The sequence below is a fragment of the Scophthalmus maximus genome, chromosome 13, assembly GCF_022379125.1.
Source record: "Scophthalmus maximus strain ysfricsl-2021 chromosome 13, ASM2237912v1, whole genome shotgun sequence".
NCBI classification, from domain to species: domain Eukaryota; kingdom Metazoa; phylum Chordata; class Actinopteri; order Pleuronectiformes; family Scophthalmidae; genus Scophthalmus; species Scophthalmus maximus.
In genome coordinates, this window is record NC_061527.1 from 7637501 (window position 1) to 7664220 (window position 26720).

The 26720-nt window shown below is 43.5% G+C and overlaps 1 protein-coding gene across 4 annotated transcripts in view; it reads right to left on the reverse strand.

The window, feature by feature from the left end:
* The window catches only part of nek7 (NIMA-related kinase 7), a 60619-nt gene that overhangs the window by 1000 nt on the left and 32899 nt on the right, over positions 1–26720 (reverse strand). For all 4 annotated transcript variants that reach the window (XM_035647357.2, XM_035647358.2, XM_035647355.2 and 1 more), the window contains 6 exons: positions 24959–25069; positions 21316–21424; positions 19597–19704; positions 13072–13166; positions 4569–4682; positions 1–1767 (listed from right to left, as the gene is read on the reverse strand). The exon at positions 1–1767 is cut by the window's left edge and continues 1000 nt beyond it. In XM_035647357.2, coding sequence (XP_035503250.1) covers positions 1657–1767; positions 4569–4682; positions 13072–13166; positions 19597–19704; positions 21316–21424; positions 24959–25069 — 648 coding nt within the window. In that variant the 3' untranslated portion in view covers positions 1–1656. The remainder of the gene's footprint in view (positions 1768–4568; positions 4683–13071; positions 13167–19596; positions 19705–21315; positions 21425–24958; positions 25070–26720) is intronic.

The window sequence follows — 26720 nt, forward strand, 5'->3', positions numbered from 1 at the left end:
TGTTAAAAGACGCATTCATAAGACACTGAAATAAAGCGTTACCAATTATTGTTTACATACGATACCGTTCACGTGTTAATCGCCATCATTGTGTAAACCAGTGATAGTCAGTGGAGGTCATTTGTGACCCACTGTTGTAAACCTAATCCTGTTATTAATACATATATATATATATATATATATATATATATATATATATATATATATCACTGTTCCCTCCAAATTGATGAAGGGTCACTAAAACCCCACAGTATTAAAACCATAGGAAATTCTCCATAATGTACTGTACAGTAAAAACTCTTATTGGTGCTTGTTTCTTTGATTTGTGTTTTCTGTCCGTAATAAACTTTTCATAAACGATATCTAAGATATGCCGTGTATAAACTGTTCTCTCTTCACATCTGTGACTTTCTTCTCTAGTGTCTCGGCTGAAGACAGAAGTTTTTTACGGAGGCACGCTGTGATTTTCTCATGAAATATTACACGAGGGCACGGATCTGCCGTCTTTTATATCACATATTAATGTTACTGAACGAGGCCCACGCACGGCAAGCGGACACGGCAACATTAACAAGCCGGTGGGTCAAACGGATCTTCTGGACCATGATGGAAAGAAACGGTTTGAACTTTTTTTTCTTGTTTCTTGTCTCTTCATCGTGATGTTTACCGTCCATGAAGAGGAAGAAGAACTCGTGCTGTGTAATGACATTAGATTTTGCTGAAGCTGCACCAGGGAGGAGATATTTTGGTGTCAGTGACGAAGGTAAACAGAAGATGTAAAACTGCTTCCGTTACCGTTTCTACCACTCACTGTCAAGAAAAAAAGAACAAAAGACCCAGAGACATTCTGAGCTTTTCAGAGACAATACACGGGTGTCGACACGACTTACATCCAAAGTGTTGTGCAGACGTTTGCCCATGTTCTTCCCCCAGCTCATCTCAAGTCTTACCCTCTCGATGATCCTTCCTTTCCCATTACATTCATTAGACACGATCACCCTGGCAGCCCGTCCCCTCATCAGGATGAAAAGTGCAACACAACAACACTTCATGAGTTACTGTTGTCCTTAACCCTTTTCGTGGTGTCTCTTCTTATTTTTGTGCCATTTGCCGACCACAGGGCACACGGGACACATCAAGACAAGGTCATTTTTAATAATATTTGCATTGATGAATTGTTTGAGGACATTAGGCAACACCTTAGATTACTCTCTTTTCTCGATTTTTTTTTCTTAGCATTTTCTAGTAAATCTGCTTTGAACAGCATCTGTGGAAGAATGGCTTTAGTTCACTACATGAAAATACAACGGACACGCTTTTTAAAGCCACAGCAACAAACACATCAGACACTGATTTTTCAGCACTGTAACACACACACAAGTCTAAGGAATGGGAGGTCATTCCGACAAAAGAAAAAAAATTCATAATCTCTATAACCTTTATCCTGGGAGCAGAAATGGTTTGTATGTCAGTCAGGTTTGTAGACTGTACTGTACCATGACTCTGGAAATAAAAATCTGTTACACGTTACTACTTATCATGAGGAGCTAAACTCTGGAGTAAGTTATTGTATAAAAGCTGATAGATGTGTACAAGTCCAGCATGAAAAGCGAGGAGGCGGGGTGGGGGAACTCTGGTTTGCGTGTAACTCTGGGTTTAGCTGCCCTGTGTGAGGTTCTGCATTTGTTTGGCGATGTCGTACACGTAGGTGATGTCCGGCCTCTTCTCCGGGTCGGGGTTGATGCACATATCTACCAAGTTCCTCAGCTGGTGGGAGGGGTGGGGGGGGGGGGAGGTAAAGAGAGAGATAATATAGTCAATGACACTATATTGAGATGTAATGAAGAGCAGCTCCACAAGTCAACAAACATCTGCTAACACAGACCTGCTCTTTGTTTTGTTTTTTTCTGCCCTCGACATAAGTACTTTCCATTACATCAATAATAAAGCAACAGGTAACAGAGCTGAGACAAAGACGTGCAGCTGGATTAGTGCACTAATCACTTATTGGTCACACACACACACACACACACACACACACACACACACACACACACACACACACACACACACACACACACACACACACACACACACACACACACACACACACACACACACACACACACACACACACACACACACACACACACACACACACACACACACACACACACACACACTGCTGCCACTCCATTGCCACCCGGAGACGGCACTTGAAGCCGAGCGAAGCGGCTGATTGGAGCAGATAGAAAGACAGGCTCGCAGGCGGAACAGCCACCACCATCATTAAAAAAAAAGAAGAAGAGAATAAAAGACGGAGAGGAAAAAAACATAAATTCTACGCAAGGTCGCTATGGTAACCATCTACCGACGGCCGTTGTTGCATGGCACCAGCTTGGATGGGTTCTCGTCAGCTGTGTGTGTGTGTGTGTGTGTGTGTGTGTGTGTGTGTGTGTGTGTGTGTGTGTGTGTGTGTGTGTGTGTGTGTGTGTGTGCGTGTGCGTGCGTGCCTGGGTGAGAGAAAGATGCAAATTCAGACAGTCTGAAAATTAGTCCCACAGAATCGCAATGGTGGTGGTGGTGGTGGTGGGGGGCAGATATGTAAAATATTCATGCGCTTCTTTGCATGGCGAGTGGGGTGGGGGAGTGTCAGGTGGAGAGAGGGGAGGGAGTGGGAGCTAGTCAAGGGAGGCGTGTGGGGGGGGGGGGGGGGGGGGGGGGGGGGGGGGGGGGGGGGGGGGGGGGGGGGGTAGATGGAGATAGTTAAATGACACAACAAAGATGAGCAGCTGACAGTTTGCTGCCGATCCTTCAGGAGCATTGTTTACATCCAGACAGGCGCTGCAGGCTCCCCCCTCATCTCCATCTCTCCATCGCCCTGTCTCTCGCTCGATCGTTCCCCCTCTCTTTCGCTTTGTCTCCCTTTCTCCTGGAAGGGGGTGACATGTGGGGCAACGCAGAAGCTCTGTGTGTGTGTGTGTGTGTGTGTGTGTGTGTGTGTGTGTGTGTGTGTGTGTGTGTGTGTGTGTGTGTGTGTGCGCGCGTGAGCTTGTTTGTGTGTGGGGAGGGGGAGCTCCTGTAACAAATATAAACTTGCACAATATCTGTTGCATATACAAAAACACACAGAGACACCAAAGAGGTTTGGAACGCTTCAGAATTAGCCTCATTCAGCCTGATGAAGAAACTACCAGTGGCTCTGCAGGATTTAGTGTTTGAGCCCAGAGACGTGAACACGGAGAGACGCCTAAAATCAGCCACTGTGGACTTGAGTATGCAGATACAGTACACTGATATAGTACAGTGATACAGACAGAGGATGCAATAGGCTGAGCAGTGTTTGCTACGTGGACCCAACAGTAAGTTTTTATTGATAAATGTGCTTTAAATGTTTTAAAGACTGCGAACTTCATGTACACTGACAGAAGAAACAAGTCAAGTACATTTCAATCATCTGCTGAGGGATTTTACTGCTGTTTAGAAAAAAATATATGTTTTATTAATTTTTTTATTGCCCAGACTGGGAGAAAAAAATACATAAAATACTCTAAAAGATGGCAGCTATGATTTTCATAATTGATTATCAATAGATGGACATTTTCACTTCAACAAACAAAAAAACATTTTGTCTCAAATGTGAGATTCTCTCGTGTATTACTGTAAACTGAATATTGTTTTTTGTTTATTTAGGAAGGGAAATATTCATGCCACTGAGGGCTGGGATTTCCCCCCTCTATGATCTGATATTTCATAGGTTAACAACTAATCAATTAATCAAAAAAGTGGTTTTGATGTTAATAAAAAAATGAAAAACAATTGTGGTTTGCATTCCTAACATCCCTTGTATTAATAAAAGGTAAAACTATCAACCAATAAAACTAGTTTTCCACTTTGTGGGAACTGTAACTATCAAGCAAATGCAATAATCCGTGTCAATGTTAAATGAATGCAATGCCTGCAGTTAACGTACGTGTGTGTGTACTTGACTTAAAATATTTAAGAGGGAAAGACAGATATGTTTTGTTTTTTTAAATGCCACCCGCACAAAGAGGACATGCAACACAAAGCCACGCGCATTCATACACGTCACCAGCAATCACCAATAAGACAGTGTTTAACCGCAGCCCGACTCCATTACGTTTTGGTGCACGGACATGTCTACACAGAATTACAGCAGATGATTTAACATTTAGTTTAGGGAAACATGACTCTCCAGCACATTCACGTTCACCCCGCTCTGTAGCCTGGCCAGATGCTTTTGATATGTGCATTTGATTTTCAAACGGGCTAAAATCGCTGCCGCTCTTTTGATCACAGCGTAATATCGTAGTTCAGACAGTTGGGTGGATTACATATAAAAGAATAACTTTAATAGTCAGTACAAGTCAAAATCAGCGAGCCGCCACAGAGAAAAGTGGAACGGGCCACTTTTGCTTGAAAGGGTGGCGCATTTGAAAATGTTACATATTTCTACAGTTTCTTTTAACGGAGTTAAAGAGTAGAGACCTTTTTTAAAAACACAGAGCAGGTCAATGGCAGTAAAAGGCAACTGAGACGGTACTCACGTCCTCTGAGTAGTGATCTGAGGGAAGAGGGGGGTAGTCGCACTGTTCTATCTTCTTACAAAGGGAGTAAAGATTCATCTTATCCCCATAGAACGGGCTCTGTAGGGCTGCCATCTGAAATACAAAGACATGGGGGGAAAGGGGAAGGAAACCGAGAGGGAAGGGGAGAGGTGTGAGAGGGCAAATTCAAAAAACTGAAACACCCAATCAAATTCTCAACAGGTGCTACAACCAAAAAAAAGATATTGTGGATTGGGTGTGAGACACAAATAAAGCAGCACGAGACAATATGTGTGAAGTTTTGTGTACACATACGAAATCAGCACACACTTATCTGTGTTGTTTTTTTGTAGAGAAAAGAGCAATGGTCTGAAATTCAAGTGAACCAAGGAAGGAGAAGCCGCGAAGTTTCCCCTGCGCTGCTCCGAAAGACTTAGGAGATGAAAATGAATTGTTCGGTTTGCTGGAGCAGCGACAGAACTGTATCCTCTGGAAAACAAATGCGAGCAGGCAGAACAGAGGGAAGGGCAAATGGGACCGGTGAGGAAGTGTGGGGAGGACAAGGAGACCTTGACTGGTGAGTGGAAGTAGGTGAAGACTCCCACCGGCCTTGCAAAGGAGTAGAAAACACGGGATGCCATTTTCACCAGGTTCAGTGACCGACTCACTGGTTTGGATGTGCGGGTGAAAGGGTGAAGCCCCACAGCGCACGTGCATCCATCAAGCACACTCAACAATGTTTCTTCCCAAATGTCATCGCGAATGATCAACAAACAGGGCGGGAATGACTGACAGTGCTCACGATGATGCGCTTTTGTTACTTGGTTTTCAATTATCTATATTAGAACACTACATAGAAAGAGATTGAGTGTAAAACTAATATGGTATCAAAAGAGTTTTTATTAGGTATTTCTGGGCAGAAAAATGTTGCACAGTCGAATTTGTGTATCAACACTATGCTACATTCATATTCCTATTTCAAATCCTTGTACTTGTTTGAGGGTTTGTTTTTTTTTAGGTTATTTCCGTGCACGTTGAAAAGTTGCTTTGCATCTCGGTGACTTCCAAAAGACGGGAAACATTTTCCGGAACCGATGTGAAGGAAGGATCACGTCCACGAAAGAACAGTCACTGCTCATACGTTTCAGTTTATGTTTTCCTCTATCCGTAGGCTAAATATGCCTGGATTGTTTCAGTACTGTGAGACATTTCCAACGTGAATCTGATCTTGATGAGCGTTTTTAAACTTTGGATGTGTTAATTGATGGCAGGGGATTAGCAGAGAATTGGAATGAGGAGCATCCATTTCTATAAAAGCACATGAAAAAGAAAAACAACATCACAAGTTTATCAAGATTTTTTTTTTAATTTAAACGTCCCTGCATTATGAGCAGATAAAGTACAGTATGTGCTTGGCAACCTGCTAATTGGTAGTGTGAACGTGGATGAGAACACCGTCTCCCCATATAAATCCAAATGGAATCGTTCCATACAGAGTCAAGCAGGTTCGTGTGAATGTGCCACCCTCCACAATATCGGGAAACATACAGACACAACGTTCCTGTGTAAATGAAAAAGCACCATGAGGGGAAAAAAAGGCTACAGAATAACTGAAGCTGTCTTCTGGTTACCTTTGCCAGGGAGGTAATGTTTTCACTGTCCGCTTGTTTATTAATTAGCAGAATTACGCAAAAACATCTACTCTGATTTCCACCAAACTTGGCGGAGGGATGGCGACATGGGCCTGGAAGAACCCATTCCATTTTGGTGCGGATGTAGGTTAAAGGGCCGAGCCAGGATTTTCTTCTTTCTTTTTTTAATTCACTTTTTAAACTAAGCCTTTTTGTTTTCATGTTTTCACAAAAAAAAGAAAAAAAAGAGTCTTATTTATTGGCGAGATATTTATGACGTGTACAATTTGTTGTGGACCCAAATTAAATACTGAATTTAGCAGATTTTAACATTATTACAGTCTTCTGTTGTTAAACGGTAGCCTTTTTTATGTTACTATATAATACTGTAAGGTTTATTTCTCTTGAGGAGATACGTGTCCAGAGTTTATGAGTAACAAATCGTAGGTTATCAGACCACATCCTCGTTTTTTCCCCCAGAAGAACTAGACAATCATGCGTAGAATCCTTGGTGGTCTACTGACCTCCATTCTCGCTGCATCCTTTCACAAATGTCCGCCTATCTCCGAGCTACAGGAACAAACTCATTGGACGGTTTAATAATTCTAACAGAATGAAAAAATATTGGTCAATAAGCCTCTAAATCAGCTCACCTGTAAAGTCACAAGGAACGACTTTTTTCTCGATTTGCTCCCTGTTGCTACGAGGGTACAAACGGGCCGAGGACATCCACAATTTGTACACAGCTTCTTCATGTCATTCTTCACTGAAAAACATGTCAAACTTTGATGGTGCAGAGAGAGAGAGAGAGAGAGAGAGAGAGAGAGAAAAGTCCTTGTTTCCCTATCGGGCAGATTTTGACAGAGTCTCCGTCACAGCTTCCAGCGGGAAGTCAAGATGACAGCAGCATCTCAGTGGGCCATCTCTCTTCTGGACATAATTCCCTATCACTCACTCATCCGCTCTGCTAATCAAACACTCACATTAATACAGTGTATCCTCACAAAAACACACGTGAACGGTGAGTAAAGGGGATTTCCCCTTCCTTTCTCTCTATCCCTCCTTGGACACCCCCCCCCTCCCTCTGCTCCAGCGATTAACGCTGAGACTGGCACAGCAGGTGGTTGACAGCGACGACGTGTGCGTGGAGATGCGCGTTCCTGTGTGTGTCAGCAGCGATGCACTTCTATTAGTAACGAAGCCTCATATCTCTGAGCTAAGATTTCCCATTTGGTTGTGCAGTGATTAGGAGACAGATGACAGAGTAGAGACACAGCAATCGTATGGCCTGAGAATGAACAAATATGGCAACTGGTTAAAAATACGCTGAGCACGACAGCAATAGTTGCAACAATATATAAACAACAATGAGGAAATGAACTTAATTGTCTAAACCTCCGGTGATGAAATCAGCAGCTAAATGGCCGTTCAGTCGGGGATATCAACATGTCATCCATCCAGTGGGAAAAAGATTTAATTTAGATTTCATAGTTCACATCCTTCACGTTTATCACTAACAGACATGAACTTAAATTCAGAAAACCATCCCTTTCTTACAACCACAGCTCTAAAAATGGTTTTAAAAATTCTACAGCGGTGCCTGGTGGACTCGCAGTGGGATTATAAACTCAGATTCAGACCTTGTTAGTTTTCTTTCAGAAGTGAATTAATCTGTTCAAAGTGCCAATGTTTGGGAAAAAAAAATTGTGTGAAAAACCACTATTGATTAATAAAAAATGAACCTTTAAGTACTCTATAGGAGGTAGTGTGTGTGTTTGAAGGGCCAGACAGTGCTCACCAGAGCCGGGGGACAGAAACAAGACACAGGAGAAGAAGAAGCTCGGCTCAGACTCAAGGAGGCAAAGGGTTAAACAAGACCCCATCGTATTTTCATGCATCTTCTGCTTTTGACAGATGAAAAATGTCAACTGTCCTGTTTGTATTTGGGAGTTTTTGCACTATTCATCTGCTTCATTAGTGCCTGCTGCTCCCAGCCCCTGACAGCTGCCGGCCCCCTGCTCTCAGCGCGCGCACACACACACACACACACACACACACACACACACACACACACACACACACACACACACACACACACACACACACACACACACACACACACACACACACACACACACACACACACACACACACACACACACACACACACACACACACACACACACACACACACACACACACACACACTCTTACTCCTTTTTTCCAGACTGTGTCATCGCAGGGTTAGATGATTGACTCACTCTCTGACCTCTGCATCCCCTGTGTGTGAATGTGTGTGTGTGTGTATGGTTCATTGATATTCGAGAGACATACAATGCACACGCATGCCTGCTGTCTGTCTGAGGGGTGTGAGCTGCTGGTGGCAGAGCACACCCATATCCTCAGAAACATGCACGCTCTCTCTCACACGCACACACACAAGCACGCACGCACGCACGCACGCACGCACGCACACGCGCACGCACACACACTCCTTTGTTACACAGCTCTTCTTCAGCTGGCCAGGTTGTGCCCTCCTCAGCCCAAGCATGTAAAGCCAGCATCTCTGTCCATGTACAAGGTCTGGACGGGGTCTTCCAGTTTAATTAACACTGATCCAGTTCTCTCCCTCTCTCTCTCTCTTTCTCCAGTTTCTCTCCCTGTACACCAATTAAAAAGATCTGCGAGAGGCTCCCGTCTTCTCCCTCCACCCCCCCTTCATCCCTGGAGCCCTCACAGCCTGGGACCAAAGGGCTTCTCACAAGTTCTCGCTTACTCAATTATAAACACACATACAATTATAGGCATATGCCACATCAAAATAAACACCTAAATGTTAACACACACACACACACATACACACACACACACACACACACACATACAAGACATGTATTTTTTGTATATTTTATCCCTCCCTCTCCATTTCTCTTTCTCTCTCTCACACACAGACACACACATTACTGTAGATGTGAGGCAAGCATGACTTTTTTATGTTCTCACTGGTCCTTCATGTGGCTTTATGATGATATATTAATCAAGGCAATAAGTCACAGAGTAGGGACAGTCATTAAAAATATACCTACACCCAGTGGAGTCATCACTTCTCTACTTCAACACACTAAAAAGGGAAGAGGGAAGGAAGTGCAGACAAGAGGAAGGAGAATAGAGGCGCGAGTCAAAAGAGCCAGATTGTTCCAGGAAGCTGAACTTTTGAGGTTTTTGAGTTGTGAAACATTTTAGAAAATCAATTAGAAGTTAATTTTAGCGAAATATCACTACCAGTCTATCTGTAAATATGAAGCTGCAACGGGTTTAGCTTGGACCGACCTGAAGAGGAGTAAACAGCCAGTCTGACTCTGTACAAATGTGACAGCATCGGCCTATGAGCCGCTCTAAAGTTCACCAATAACATATATTTCTTCTTCTTAATCTGTACAAAAATTGTTATTAACAGTTATTAGTTTCATATATAATGGACAGATATAAGAGTGCTATTGGTCTTCTCATTTGACTCTCGCCAAAATATTAAACTACACCTTTAAATAGTCTTATAAGAAATGGTAATGAAATGAACTGAGTTGAATGTTTTTGTTACAATGTTACAATACAATGCATTAGGCAGGAAATCAGGGTTTCGACAGGGCAGGAAGAAAAGTTTGGATAAATAAGACAGGTTAGGAATCAACAAATGTTTTAAAAAAAAGGCTTGAGACACGACACAATCATTGATTAAATAGTTTGTTGGCTAAGTCACGGCCAGACGCTGAGGTTTGTACGACAAAGGTGTGTGTTAACGCATCAAAAGAGAAACACAGTATGAAAAAGGTTAAAGGACACACATGCACTGTTTAAGCACAGCGAGATCGCCACAGGGGCGGCTCATCACATGCGAGCGCCAGCTGCTGAGAACCCAGCATTTCTGGGCCTCATAAAACCAACAGCAAAACAAGAGGGGAGGGGACAGGAGCGAGGCAGGAAGTGTGGGACACGGGCACAGTGAGAGGTACGGATGGCTGAGCTCTGTACAGGAAGGAGACACATTCCTGTAAAGCTTTTCAAGATATTCTCCTCCTTTACGAACCTTTATACAACCACGACACGTGAGTGCAAACGGGATATCTATGTAAAACGCAATCTTTTTACACAGAACACACCCGAGCGTGAGAGGAGGCCGCAAATCCCGACGACTGGCGTGTGACCTGACAATTTTCCCGGCCCCCCCTCGGAGACAAGCGTGACGAGAGTGGCGTCCCTGTTTACCGCGGCGAGGTGAGGAGCCACAGGGCAGGGTCAGGTGATGTAATGAGGTTAGACATGAGGAGAGCGGGATCAAACAGAATGGGAGATGGAGACAGACGCCGAAACAATGACCAGGTATTGACGGGGGCGGACCCTTCGGACCCAAACCCAACCCTCGGGTGCGGGAATGAAAAATGAAGGCTCTCTCAAGCTGAGCCGTTTCACACATAAGGAAGCAAGCTCCCTTGGACACAAACGCACGTAATGGTGAATGCAACCATACACACAGACCTACTGTAAGGCCGGAGTGAAATCAATCGAGTACCGAAGGGATCGGGCATGGATTTCTATGTGAATTTCTTATGCCTGAAGGTTAAGTGAGGGAAAAAGGAGGCATATGGAGGGGGAACCTAGCAGAGGGGAGGAGAACAGAGCATAGAGAGAAAGAGAGGTAAGTTTCCCGACACCAAATTGTAGTGCGCAGCCCTCTTACCAAGAAGTTTGGAAGCAAGGGTCTGTTCTTCAAAGAGAATATGCATGACGCGGTGAGCACTCCTCTGGTAACAATAAGGCTGTAAAATCTTTATCTCCACAGGCGGCTTGCATGGCTCACCTTGACCTGATGGTTGGAGTTCTGTCTCTGCTCTTGTACCTACAGTACTTTCCCTCGGAACGAACACCCCCCCCCCCCCCCCCATCTTTCTCTCCGCTCCAGCAATCTATAACCCCGCTCTTGCTATTTGTTATTCTTACTTTCCACTTCTCCCCCTCTGCTCCCTCCTATTTCCAGTTTTCTTTTCATTCTCTCTTAAGACTATGCCCTTACCCCTCTCTGGCTTCCTATATCGTTCCTATACAGATTCCTAAACTTTTTCCCCTTATATCTTTATTCACCGTCTTTTGACGTCCTCGGGGAGCAGGAGGTCTCCCTCTATCTTTTCACTTGTGCTCTCTAGCGCTTTCCTTTGCTCTGCACATTTCTGGTCTCCATCTTGCTTTCTCAGTGCTTTAGTAGTCTAGACTGTGACCCCTAGCAGTTCTCCTATGGGTGAAAGGTATAAAAGATCAATGCACTGCACCCCGACTGAAACTGTCAAACAATCAATGCTCAGGCTGCACATGCAGTGCCATAACAATTCCAAAATGAACTGCTTCCCCAACAAAATATTGTAACAATGTTGGGCGAAAAGTCAATATCCGACCAAGCCAAATGTTTATTGTTGAAAAAAAATATTCAACTCTCTATTAGAGAAATGTTCTGCCCGGCTGACTGAGGCTGTAAACAGGGGGATGCTGTTGTCTTGTGATGACAGTCTATAGCTGTGCTGTGGGTTATCTTTAAGTGAAGGAGCTCTTGGCACATGTAGGTCAGAATCTAGGCAAGAGGACAGGGGGTTTGAAGGGGGTGGGACAGGCGCAGATTTTGGGATGCCTGTGCAAGTGTCCATCTGAAATTAATGTCACTATCAGTTTTTAAATGATCCTAATTTAAAATACCTAAACCTGACTCGGTGAAAGGAAAAACCCCAGCTCATCCTAACAACATTACCACACATCAAAATGACCTTGATTCAACAAAACAATATCAACAGAAACTATGCAACAGGTGCAATATAACAAAGAAATGTGTTTTTTATTTAACATTAAAATAAGGCAACTCCTGTGCAAACACACACGGTACAAAACAGCACAAGAACAGACTGTGAGCTACAGCGCCCATTGCTCTCAGCCAACCACAGCCGGGCATTACCACAGTGCATTGTGGGGAACTAATTAGCATGAAGGACTGTGGTCTCTGAGCAACCATGACCTGCAAGCTGAGCTCAAACTTTTCCTTGCGTTATCTCCACCTCTACGCCCGAGGCGCCGCGGAGAAGGTGCAGTCACCGGTGCGTTGAAATGCAACCCAAGTGATCAGGAACTCAGGGGAGTTGAGGGGAGAGGAGGGGAAGGAAATGTGGGTGTTTCCTTGGTCAACAGTGTGTCTCGGAATTTGTGCCCTGTCTGTTTGTATTCAGCGCGTGAGGCTTGGCAAGGTGAAAATCAGACTGACTGCTATCATTCATGTCCATCATTATTCAGCCCCTCACTCTTTCCTCTTTGTTCCCGGTGCAGCGCACTCCCCCCGGGCTCGTCTGCCCTCAGTGTGGTCTGCAGCCCTGTGGTGCTTTACTCCCGACTAATCAAACTAGTCAGTGTCACCGAGCAGCCTTATCTAAAACACATGGCCATGTCAGTTCTCTTCACTCACCAGCTTTGCAACGTTCTGCAGGTTCCTTAGCCAACAACAACAAAAAAAAACTTAAGGTTTCAGCTCAGCCAAAACAGGAACAAGCGCGAGGAACATGAGGAATGAGAGGTAGATGACAAACCATTTGTATTCTTCATAATTAAACTATAAGAAAATTGTGTGTATTGTTTTGCATGTCAAGTGATGTTCACTGTACATACAGCACTTCATGTGGGTAAGCATATATATCTGTATATATATTCCCTTACAGTGCTCCATTATATGTGGGATTGAGGATGTTTTGTTTGTGTGTGTGTCTGTGTCTCCACCACCGTGTTCTCACGTCACTCCTGCAGTCGACTGCAGGGTGACAGCATATGCCCACATTCCCATAGTTTACCTCATAGAGCAGGCATCCTAGCGACCAGATGTCAGATTTGAAGTTGTATCCGTTTTCATGTATCCTCTCTGGTGACATGTAGTAAGGAGTACCCACTGGAACACAAAGGAGGGGGAAGGTGGGGGAGGCAGAAGAGGGGGAAGGACAGACGGAGATAGACAGAGGCAAAAAAAAAAGAGAAACAAAAAGAGAGAGTGAGTGTTAACATTTTGAAATGCAAACCCATGCTTCCCCCAGTTCATCAGCATCACTGACACAGCTCACACAGCACCAGAGGAACTGTGACACATTCAGGGGTCGCAACACTCACCATATTTTAGCAACAGCACTCAAAAAAAAAAAAAACCCACGTAAAAGTGGATTGCCTCTGTTAATTCTAACTAAGATCATATTTAATAAGGTTAGATATCATCATGTACACGCATAGAGTGCATGCAATTGCGTAAGTACCACAAAGTTGCAAACATATGTACGGCAGACATACTCGCAAAACACAAAATACACATAAATCAGTTTTGATTACTTGGGCTCGGAAATGATCTGAAACAGTAGTCAGTGAGTACGCCCAGGGAGCACTGGTGGAGCCTGAAAGAAGTTGGCCAGCTTCTGGTTCTGGTTTTGAAATTCAAGAATCCCAAAACTGCCATGGCGACTGGCAGAGCTCCAAAGAATCAGATCTTCGCCTCAACTGGACGCAGCAAGGAACCCCAGCTCAACATCATATCCATAACACACCGCAGGAAGCGTTGGAGATTTGCTGCTTCCTTAGCCGTATGTGACTGGCTCCAGGTTTTTTTTCTCTTCCATCTGCTCTCTGTTTATTGTGATTTCCCATGTAAAATTCTATCAAGCACATCCAGCAGAGGTTTTACATTAATCACATATGGTTAAAGGATGAAAATTTTTTATCAACCCTTTAACCTGTGCTGAGCAGCTCTCCGACTGCTCATTCCAAATCCTCTAAAAACAAATGATACTGAAGGTTTACTAAGATATTTTCCAGAGATTTTCCCGCTGTATTCTCACCTGGGCTAACTCGGACCCTTTCCGAAAAGGGGGCTGGTTTGAAAAGTTTACGAATATGTCCCATGCAATATTTGCATTCTCACATACAGCCCCTTCAAACAATTTCAGGACTATGTCCAGACTTCGGAATTCCTCTGTAGCTGCAGCTGCAGTGAAGGTTTTCACTACAGTCATCACACCAGCTAATTTTGAGGGTTTACATACTGAAATATGCCTGTGAAATATTTGGTGCATTTAAATCTTAAATAAAATAAATAAATATCTGAATTAATAAAAAAATAGATAAAACTAGGGGCCTCCTCATAGATCTGTTGTACAAATGAGGCTAGATAAAAATTGAAGGGATGAATTCAAAGCTATGTATTTTTTGAACAGTATGTAACATATTACAAATTACAAATATTTGGAGAATTTAGTAAAAAATAATAATACGTGCAAGAATTAGTTTTAGGGCAACTGGTAGTTTTTGCAATATGCACGGTTGCAGTGAGCTGGGTAGGTGAGAACATCTCGATTGGAACACAGGAGAAAAGTCAGCTGGCAGTAAAATGGAAGGAAAAAAATCCTAACTGAGCTTACTCACTGTACTCACATGCACACACGCATACACAAACACACACAAACTCTCCAGAGCCATTTTGCACAGTAACAGGTTTGAGGAAACCGAACTGATGTAATTGCAATTAACAGAGCTAATACAGAGGGGCAATTAGATTTGAGGTCTATGGGAACTGAAATTAAAGATAGCACTTTTAATTTTGGTGAACATCAAATTGGGTTGAGAAAAAAAACACTTTTATCTTAAATGTGCGGCTTTGAATAATGAAGTGTTACCTGTCATTCCAAAAATAATCAGCATCTGCACAGCCAGAAGCAAGCGAGAGCACGAAGAAGAAGGAATAGGGAACTGGGGATTGCAGTTTTAATTGGTCATCAGGTTGGTACTGTGGTTTTTGTGCGTGTGTGCATGTGAGTGTGTGTGTGTGTGTGTGTGTGTGTGTGTGTGTGTGTGTGTGTGTGTGTGTGTGTGTGTGTCTGTGTGTGTGTGCGTGCGTGAGGTCTCATGGTACGGTCTGAACAAGCTCCCCTAACATTCATTATCAGTTGATTAAAAGGAATCAGCCTCTCTTATGCTAATAGTTGCATAAAAAAAAGGCAGCAGCACTGGGCTCCGGCTCCTTCAGCATGCTAAATTAAGGCTACATTACTTATTCATGCAAATAAATTGAGAGTCATGTTGGGATTGATTTCCATTATTGTGAATGTCTGTGACAACACTGTATTATCTGTGTAACAGGGTAAGTGTTACTGTACAGGAGGTGGGATGCTATCCAGTATAAAGAGCCCCACTCCGATGAACCGTGAAATAAACCAAAACCTGTCGCTTTAAATACATTTATTGATTTAATTGCACAGACTTGCTGCAATATCTTTAAAAGCTCGAGCTTTAAATGGACCATTTAAACGCAGCAAAGCTTCTCATGGAGAGTACTCATTAGTGGTGTTATCCTTCTCTAATCTGTGCTCTATTACCAGTTTAACATTTCGATGTTTTAAACAGGAAAAATGATCCGCTACAATCTCAAAGGTGATGATATGAGCATTTCCCACACAACGGCTTCATATGAGCGGGCCGCCACGATATAGTAAGACCCGCCCAGGCAGGTCAAAATCACATGAATAATTTAAATGCCTTATTTCACTCTTTTCAAACCAAATACATTTTTGGCCACCCGCCGGTTTGATGTGCATGCGCTGCAGTAACTGAGTCACGGCTGGAGGCTTCGCTGTGCACAGCCACCTAGCTAGTGTCTTAGCGTGCACGTGAGGTGTTTAGGGGACATCTGTGAATGCCTGGGTTACACGCTTCCCCTCTCCACCGCTCAACTGTCTCTGTAAGCACATCTGTCATATGCCGCGCCACCCACCACCAGAAAAATTCTCAACCTGTGGAAACACTGTTCTCATTCAGAGCCAGGGCAGGAGTTTGGAAACCACCACCCCACCGTGTGGGAGAGGTGTAAACTTATGGGCAGGACTTCATCTCGTACTCGGAGGACGTCTTCTGCATTCCCACGATTATGTTTTCCTTAGTTTTCTATATGTCCTGCAAAAACACTGCCTATTTGGCTCTCCGCCTACCACTCTTTGTTTCACGACTCACTTACTTTATAAGAAATACCAAGTATTTTTATACATGTTGAAACAGTCATAATTATCCCCCCCCCCACACCAGCCTCTCACAAGTCTGCTTCCATTTTGTTCGCTCTCATCCTCTTTTTTTCCTTTTCCTCCTGTACTCATTGTTAACACCTTTCTCATTACAGGTGTTAATTGCAGGTATATTATATTGCTTAATACTGCCAATTGGCTAGTCTCTCTTGCCTCTAATGACTGCATCAGCTTTCCTGTTATTACTATTCTTTTTTTCTTTTTTCTTTTCTTTAATCCAACTCTTGCCATAACACTACATACCCGTCCTCAGCACTGGAAAATACAGAGTGTGTGGTGGTGGATGACCTTGGCACACGCGTTTTTTATTGTCTTGTAGTGGATTATATGTATGATGTTCGTATAATTATGATGTTATGTGAATGATTATCTGCTCTTTCATATGTGTGAATGCATGCATTCAAGCCCACGTGTGCATGTACAACTCAACATTCATCTGTATAGGAGACAAAGAGTCTGTGTCTCTCAGTGTGTCTCTCACTGTGTGTGTGTGTGTGTGTGTGTGTGTGTGTGTTTGTGCACGTGTCTGCAGGCTGCTGAGCAGCGGAGTTGAAAGTCTAGGAGCTGACAGGCTGTATGCCTGGACCTCCATCTCAGCTCCACCACCCTGCTCTACTGTTCAGCTGGGTGGCTGGGCTCATTACAGACCCACGCTGGCACGCGATTGGGCATGCGAGCACATAAGTGTGTGTGTGTGCACAAACGAAGGAACGAATACGTGCATCCACAGACACGCACGCAAGCACACACACACACACACACACACACACACACACACACACACACACACACACACACACACACACACACACACACACACACACACACACACACACACACACACACACACACTCTTTCTTTCTATACTTCTCTCTCACTCATGCTTTCCCTTTTCTCCTCCATTTTTTTCTGTCACATTGTCATATCCTCTCCTCTTACTCTGCTCCGAACTTTTTTTTCTTCTTTCTCTCCGCTTCCTTTTTTTCTCCTCTTTTTTTTCAGTGTCACTCTGTCACATTCTCCTCTCTCGCACCCGGCACACTCTGCCTCTCTTTTTCAGTTTCTTTGTCACCCGTTCCTTTTCTTATGTTCCTTTCTTTTTCTGACATATTGCGCCTCTCTCTCTCTCTCTCTCTCTCTCTCTCTCTCTCTCTCTCTCTCTCTCTCTCTCTCTCTCTCTCTCTCTCTCTCTCTCTCTCTCTCTCTCTCTCTCTCTCTCTCTCTCTCTCTCTCTCTCTCTCTCTCTCTCTCACCTTTGCCTTTCTCTTTGACGCAAAGTCAAGGCACCAGAGGGAAGGACAGAGGGAAGGAGAAGTGAGGACGAGTGAGATGGAGAAATAGCAGTGGGAGAGAAGGAAAGGTGACGAAGAAAGAAAGAGAGAGAGAGGAGACACTGCAAGAAAATGTCAAGGGGAAAGACAGTGACGCACTTCAGATCCCTTGTTGACAGGTCATGCTAACCTATCACCAACCGACATCACCTATTTCTGCGGTACAAGATCATCTCGGGAAACATTCCACCAACATCCTTGTGTAGTTAAAATACTCTATAAAAAATGTTACACAGTACTGTGGTCACACGTTTTGATTAATAAAATGCATCTTTAAACTCATATGCATATTTGTACTTAAGATATCATGGTCAATGTAACTGATCTAAATCAAATGTATCTACGTAAAGAAAAGAAAATACACTGGACAAGGATTAACTTTACATTATAACATTGCACTGTGATTTGTGTAGATTAGAGAAGCAGTTTTGACTGCTTCTAATTAATGAGCTGAGTATTCCAGTTGACCCCTCTGCTTGTGGGGCTGCCTCTCCCCCGTCAGCCTAAAGAGGGTGCTGCGGACTCAACGTTTAATGAGCAGTCGCAGGCGCTCTCACCCGGCTCTGCTGGCACTGCAGGCGGCTTCTGCTGAGTATATCATGTGATTCACACTTTCAAAGGCTGGGCTGCCGCTGCTGTAAAGGGGCTCAGAATAGCGTGCTGTTTGTGGTAATAACAGCCTGACATGGTGGAGCAAGATGGTGCGAATGACAGGATATATACTGTATATTTGTGTATGGAGTTCACTTTTCTATATATTTGCCATTCTTGGTTTAACAGGATAGAAATTAGGGGAATAAGTTGAATAAGTTCATTAAACCAATGACCATTACATAATTTCTGTAATCTTCAGAATATGCTGTCCTCATTCTCAAGACATTGGTGGTTTGAAAATTGCGCCTGATGTGCCTGGATTGAACAGTAAATCAGAACGCTGATTAAATATGATTGAATATTTCTGGAAAGCTTTCAGCGCTGATTCTGGATTCATTTCTAACTTACACTTCGTAAGAAAATATCCACTATGCTCTGACTCATCACTTAATTGATTTTACAGCAAATGCACAGTTATGCTAATCAATGGAAAGGTGCTGGAGCGGCGACACCGTAACAATGCGGCACAGTGGCAAAGGCTGCTCGGAACAGACTGTTAACAAATTACGAAAAAGGTAAGCTTGCGATTTAAACATTTGAACTCCCTTGAAGTGAGGGAGATGAGATTTTCCTAACAGGACAAAAGCTTTAAGTGGAACAAATGTCTGAGCATATTCCTTTCAAAACCCAGAATTACTAAGTGTCATTTCACTCTCCTCGTCATGTTATGGGCTTGATTCCAAAAGATTTACAGTATGATTCCCGTAGTCATTAAACACCCTAAGCATTAAAGAATGTATTTAAATATGTGGTACCCTTCGGTTTGCCGGTTCGTAAGTCTAAGGTTTAGCATGCCTGTTTTTATTTTTTGTTAGGTCTTGGTTATTGTGGCAATTTTGGACAACAATTCTCACTTCTTTGAACAAAAAAAAAACAGTGTTATATGATTTTATTTCCTACAAGTGACAAACACACCCATCACTGCCAACAATAACCCTGATTGTAAAGTTGGCCGGCTTGTTTTATGGCACAGAGTCACAATCAGAGCTGTGTTTCAAACCGCCTCTGCCCACTCTTCATCTGTGTTAGGGTTAAAGGTCAAGGCAACAGGAAGTGGCTAAGTGGCTTATGAAGGCGTTGGGCACAGCCGTGGCCAGGCAGCATGACTACATGACACATGGCTCTGGGCTCACCATGCCTAATGAAACACATCCAGCATTCGGTGATTACCTGGGGCCACTCTCGGCAAGTGTGTGTGTGTGTGTGTGTGTGTGTGTGTGTGTGTGTGTGTGTGTGTGTGTGTGAGTGTGTGTGAGTGTGTTTGTAAACTTTTGTAAAATACCTAGCGAATGAGCAGCGGTTGTTTTGGAGCTGAAGAATCGTCCCAGTCCCAAGTCTCCTAGTTTCACTACTCCTGTGGCTGTGATGAATACATTGGCTGGCTTGATATCTGGAGAAGAAGAGTGAAAAATAAAAGAATTTAACTCAGATTTACTGCGTAAGTGGTTTGTATAAAGATATTAGTGACAGAGAATTTCAGAAGCAACAAAACCTGTGGTAGGAATGTACGATGGCAAACAAAAAACAAAAAATGCACGACTTCTTTGCCTGGAAAACTCAGTGTTAGCGCACACCCATTTCTGTTGCTTTTTCCTAATGCGACGTTAATGTGACCCGCATCAGCCTTTGAAATTTACTGCTCCCGCATAATTGTAAGCGGCTTTTGAATGGGCGGCCTCTCTCGAGTGGTCTTTAAAACTCAAGGGTTCAGGGTTCATTAGTGTCTCTGTGACCTAATCAGAGTCAGTCCAACGGAAGTACATCACCTGTAGCTGTGTGCGTGCGTGCGTGCGTGCGTGCGTGCGTGCGTGCGTGCGTGCGTGCGTGCGTGCGCAGCAGCCCATGTACATGAATCTGGGACTTGATTTGACTAGGCCCTATTGAAAGCATGTGGGGCCATAAACACTGTGTTCTCTGGTCTATGTGTTGTTTAACAGCTACACTTAAGCTTTCTGTCATATGCAACAATGTCGTTCACAGTGAAGAAACCCAGAGTGAAATACTGACTCAATGCTCTGTTTTAAACTGGACCATACACGAGCATTCTAGGTTTTAGCACTCAGCTAGAGGTTGTGTATAATCCAGACAGCTGCAAGACGTATTGTGCTTTTCATGTTTTTCCCGTCCCTTTGTCTTTTTTCTGCATGTAAAACCTCTGCTAAGTTACAAAGGCCATATTCCCTCTTTCCCACAGAAAACACTGCCTGAAAAGCCTTATGTGCAGTGTGATTCCTTTTTTTCCAATGAAGCGTCTGCAGCTGGATAATGACCCCAGACACACCTCAAAACTTTTCAACACACCTGACCTCAACCCCACTGAACATTTGTGGGGGAGCGCCTTAACACTTCTGTGACATCACTGCTGCGCAGTTCTTTGGAACATTGTGAAATATTTCTCGGATAACATGTGTCATCAGGATTTGCAGAAACAGCTCAGTTCATTCCAGCTCCAGTGCATGTTGTCATTAAAGCAAAAGAGGGGGGACATGGCATATTCTAACACATTCTGAATTTCATTAAAGTTTTGTATAAAGATTCAACTTTTCACTTTTCATTTAAAATTATAACAATCCAAGTTTTGTTTTGAAAAAAAGGAAAAATTTTAATATCATGACAGAGTATATATATATATATCACACAACACATAATATATTTTCAAGGGCTAATTTAAGAGTTGGTAGTTGAGTTGAATCAAACATGATTATTCATCTCCATGTGGTTTGCTCAACGTAATTTTATAGTATATTACAACTGGTCTATCCGACTAAATATAATCCATTACTACACAAACATTTTTTTATAATTCATGGAGGCACAAACTGGACCAGATTTAAGAGATTATATAGATTCTCTTATAATAAACAAGTCAATTTCATCTATGTATTGATATGTGTGTGTGTGTGTGTGTGTGTGTGTGTGTGTGTGTGTGTGTGTGTGTACGTGCGTGTGTGTGTCTATGTCTCTGCGTGCGTGTGTGCGTGCGTGCGTGTGTTCACATTACCTCTGTGCATGACTCTCCGGGAGTGCATATGTTCAAGCGCACTGCAGAGTTGGACAAAGTACTTCCACACTGTTCTCTCTGGGATGAGCCTCCTCTGCTTCTTAAAGTGCTATAAAGTAAATACAAGTGCACACAGAAAATAAAAGTCACATTATCCTACCTGAAAGCAAAAAAAACCCACATAAAATATTTTAATGGCGATGGGAAAAAAAGGTCTTGTGTGTACAATTTTAAGATGGTAGCAAAGTCTATATGTGTGCGTGTGTTTATGCAGCATCAATCCCCGGGCTCGGTCCCCAGCTCTATGACTCCACTCTTAATGCAACCCAGACCACTCTCCTCTGGGTCGCTCCCTTGCCTAACCAAGCTCCATCTCATTTTCTCGATGGCCTACAATGAGAAGCACATGCATTCCCAAGGACAGAGAAGAAATTTGTGGTACCTTCCAAAAGTCCCCCATCTGGCACACAGCTCTTTTTGTTAAGTACAGCACTCAGTGACAAAGCAGTTACAGTGTTTTCTCCAGTTTATTTATTTATTTATTTTAGAGGGTTGGGTGAGTGGTTCTGGATCATCAGGACGCTGGTCCCTCTCCAGAAAAGTCACAAGTGATGACAGAAGTTAAAACTTGGACATTTTGGCTTATTGATCCACAAAAGAGACACAAAAAAAAATCAACAACCGATGATAGGAGCTCCTCCTCGTACAGCAGTGTCTACGACTAAGAAGATGAAGGCAATATGGCTACCAGCAGGAGTTTATGGGGTGTCCTCGTGGGTCCATTTGCAGGACGGAAAAGCCTTAATTTTAGCCAGCTTGAATGAGAGTCCTGAACATGGCAATTCAAATTTAAGCATTTAGCAGAGATTCTTACCTGGGAAAACTTAAAATAAGTTCACTAACACAGAAGAATCTGTATAAATCAGACATGTGTGCATGGATGTATTTTCAAGAAATGTGGCGCTACAACTACTGATATTATTTTGAGAGACAATGAGTGTGATTGTGCTGAGTATCCAAACTCTCTCATAGTGAACCTGCAATAATTACTGCTAGAGAATGCCTCCGGTATCGGAAATGCCTCCTATACTGCTGAAAATGCTGGATCGGGCATCAGTGAGTACTCAACTTATGTACAGATCTGATACCACCACCTTTTAAAGTAGTTTCACCCGCATAAAACCAGCAATTTTCTTTTCCCAGACAACACCAAGTGCGCTGTGGTGACACTGGCGCAAACTGTTTTGAGATTGGTAAGGGAATAATGGTATCAGAGCATCTCTATTTACTAAGTAGATAGTATGTTTATCTACTGTAGGAACAGAATAAAACATACTGCAGTCTGCAGGAGGTCAAAAGGACATGACTATTACACATTTTGGTCCATAGACCTAATAAGCACTGTGAGGAAAAAAACAGGAGAGACAGAATAAGAAAAGAAGAAAGAGGCAGATAGGTAGATGGATGGGGGCGAGCACATTATGAAGAAATGGAAGAAAGTAAAGGATTTAGGTGACGGTAAGAGATACAGAAAATGAAGGAAGGTGTGAATGAAAGAGAGGGAGGGAGGGATGGAGGGATGGAGGGATGGAGAGATGGAGGGATAGACCTTGGCCTACATGGAAACAAAGCGTCAGCGAGGAGCCATTCTTCCCTTGCCCTCCCATTTCCATATCAGAGGACTGTTTGATGTCAATGGGGGAGCACAAAGACGCCCACCAACACCACCACCACCCTCTCCTCCATGCCTTTAACAGCAAACACTGCACATGCAATATTCTGTAAGTGCATGCAAATCAAGGACCATTTGATTTCATTTGAATTCTGAGATGGTCAGAGAGAGTAATAGAAAATGAGGGAGGAATAGAGAAAGAAAGAGAGAGCAGTATGGGATACGAGAAATCAAAAAGAATAAAAAATGTTAAATTCATGTATGGGGGGGGGGGGGGGCAACCTGTTTTACATATGGAAAACTGTACGAATGTGTTTACTTCACATTACAGCCAAAGAAATGGGGGCAAAGCCCTCGCATGCACCTCTGGACTGCCACTGTTACATTAGAAAAACAAATCATTTAGAACAGTGCAGGAGACAAATGGTGAAGAGGATGTGTGTGTGTGTGTGTGTGTGTGTGTGTGTGTGTGTGTGAGTGTGTTTTCACAGCAGCCATGAGGATAGGACGCCGTCTGAATGCACCCAGCGTCCTCGGTGGGCTCGGCTAAGACAGCAGTGACGCTCAGTGGTTTGTTATCTCACCTCTTCAGTCTGCCATGTTACGTCTTAGTAAAGTGCATCTCTGAACATTTGTGTGGGTGTTACCACGGTTGTGTCTGCACATATACTTTGCTTAAACAGTATGGCGTGGCATATGTACAGAATGTGTTCACTCTGTGTGTGTGTGTGTGTGTGTGTGTGTGTTTGTGTGTGTGTGTGTGTGTGTGTGTGTGTGTGTGTGCTGAATATACACCAGTGTGTGTGTATGTGTGTGCTGAGCCTGCCATGTTCACTCTCTTGTACCGCTAATCCTCGCCTCTCCTAATTTGCTGTGTTGAACTATGCGGATGTGGAGCTGCTGAGTATGACTGCAAACAGCTTGTCGAGCTGCGCCCGATACAACACTGCGGCATCATTTATGCATGGGAGAAGACCGGGCTTTTTACATGCACACCACTAATTTGCAATACTGGCAGGTTTTTATGATACCGTAGGATTTGGTCTGACTCGAAGATGAATAACTGGGTGAGCCTGGGATGTGATCGCAACCGCTTTTGAACAACAATGTTCCTTTTTCCTGCTCCAGTTTCAACAGCAACATCCAAGCAACTAAAAAGCTAATAGACCGAGGCCAACTTGACACTGACATTATATACCTTATTCTAACACACATATGCTTATACTGGTCATTTTTAGCGTTTATTTTACTGGTCAGGACCATTGAAATCAATTCCTATCTTTTCTAAAAAAATATGTAGCGTAGATGAATAGCTGAAAAACCTGTGGCTAGTATTTAGGAAAAAATGATGTCCATGAAATAAAAAATAATTGTTTTCCCACATCTTCCATTAAAACATTACCAGAAATGACACTTCCAAGATTGAATACGTTAAAGATGTGAGGGGAAAACCTACGATTAAATCCAGATAAGATCAGTATGTGTTTGATCATCGCCTAAAACAGCACATGCTGGAACTTAAGAACAATTAATGACAGCCTGATTTTTAACAACTTCCCTTTTCACAGTCCAGACACATGTCACCACTGACTATTGGGATTAAAGGAGATTGCCGGAGGCATTATGTTAGTTGGCGTTGGTTTCATGTGGAATGGATGATTCAAACTGACTCAGTGTCCAGGTAATCTAAATCCCGTAATGACCACAAACCGCAGACCCCCTGCCACCGTTCCCTCAGACCTAAAAGGGCCACGTCAGCAGTTTGTTACTTCCATACAGGCATTTCTCTCCAAGCCAAATGTGAGAGACAATGTTGGACTGGCTATTGTCAGATATTGCCCCCCAAGGCAGGGATATGCATCTAAATCAATTAATCTAAATCAATGATTGAGTGTTGACATGTTGAGTATCTAAGATAAAATTGAGTGTGAGTGCGAGCTAGCGCGGCAGCTGTTGTGCTTCATTCCTTACCTTGATCATACGTGAGAGGTCCCCAGCATCCGCTAACTCCAGGACTATGTTTAGCTCATTGTCCTCAATAAAGGATGCGTGGTACTTTATCACGTTGGGGTGGTTCAATTGCTGTGGGAGGGAAATAAAAAAAATATATATCATGTCATAAGAGAGATTAAAAAAAAAGCAAGCACAAGACATGTTGGTGACACTCATCACACTAAGTGTCCTTGGTCACACTAACTTAACCAAGAGTGGAAAATGCTTCCTTGTAGAAGCTACAGACAGCAGCATCTTCTTACAAACTTGTTACACATTCTATATTGAAACAATCGACCTGCTGATACATGGCATGAGTTGTGCAATCAGCTATACTTTGACCACCAATTAAAATAAAACACTTGAATGTTTGGACTCCATATTTGGGAAACGTGGACCTAATGAGATGCTTTTGTCCTCAAGTGTGACAAAGCTGGGTGACATGTCACAACAACCCCTCTGTCTGTGATGACAACAACCCATGTGTGACACACACACACACACACACACACACACACACACACACACACACACACACACACACACACACACACACACACACACACACACACACACACACACACACACACACACACACACACACACACACACACACACACACACACACACACACACACACACACGCACACGCCTGACAGGCTGACATGGCTGGCAGTCAGAAAAACAAGCATCCCGGGTTCATCTCTGTCTGAGATTCCTTCCTGTTGGTTGGCCAATAAGGCAGGAACAACATTCCCTGTAGTAAGCACAAAGTCCCGATCCATCCAGAGCAAGAAGAGAAAAGGGGGAGGGAGGGAGAGAGAGAGGGAGAGAGGCGCAATGAAGGAAAAAAAAACAAATGACACAGTGACAAAGACATTCAAAAGGAATGATGGGAGACAGAAGCGGAAGGGGTGACGAGGTAGGGAAAGGTGAGGGGGGAAAAAAAGAATAGCAGGAGAAGGATGAGCTGAACGAGGGTAGTGATGGGGGGATGATATGTGGGAGAGCTGGAGGTGTGGAGCTGTGTGGCGTGGCAATGTCGAGGAGAGGGGGGGCCCCTGATGCAAGCAGACGGAGCGGTGTGACAAGCGTCCTACACTCGGCTCCACTCTGCTTTCTCTGCTGTGATTAAAGAAATGTTCATGCTCTGGATGATCCAGACGAGAGGGGGAAAGGAGAGCACAGTACAGTACACTACGCTACACTACACTCTCCACTCCGTCCCTGCATCCCTCCACAATCCGCGCTCTCTCCATTCGTTCTCCCTATCCCTTTCTCACGTCTCCATCTTTCCTTCACCCTCCCTCGTCCTCTCTTGCCAGATGTATTTTTGGCTCAGAGTGGCAGTTCTGCAAGGATCCCCACTGTAGCACAGCCAGGGAGCGATGACAAGTCCCCCCCCCCACCACCACCACCACCACCACCCACCTCCACCCATCCCAACCCACTCCTCTTTCACAACTTGAACCTCAGGCGGAGGATACAGAGAAATGAAGAGATACGTTCGCATGCAGATGTTTATGTAAATGACGGACGGGAGCCTACTGCAATACAACAATCATTCATTGGTAAATATCACATAGAGGCATTGCTTGATTATGTAATTACACATGCTGGCTGAGACCCACCAGCGTGTGTAATCACTTAATCATGCAAGACTGTGTGATATATTTGCCGAGCTGGTGATGTGTGTCAAAGAAGAACAATAAACTGACTAATACAATCTGATGACACACAA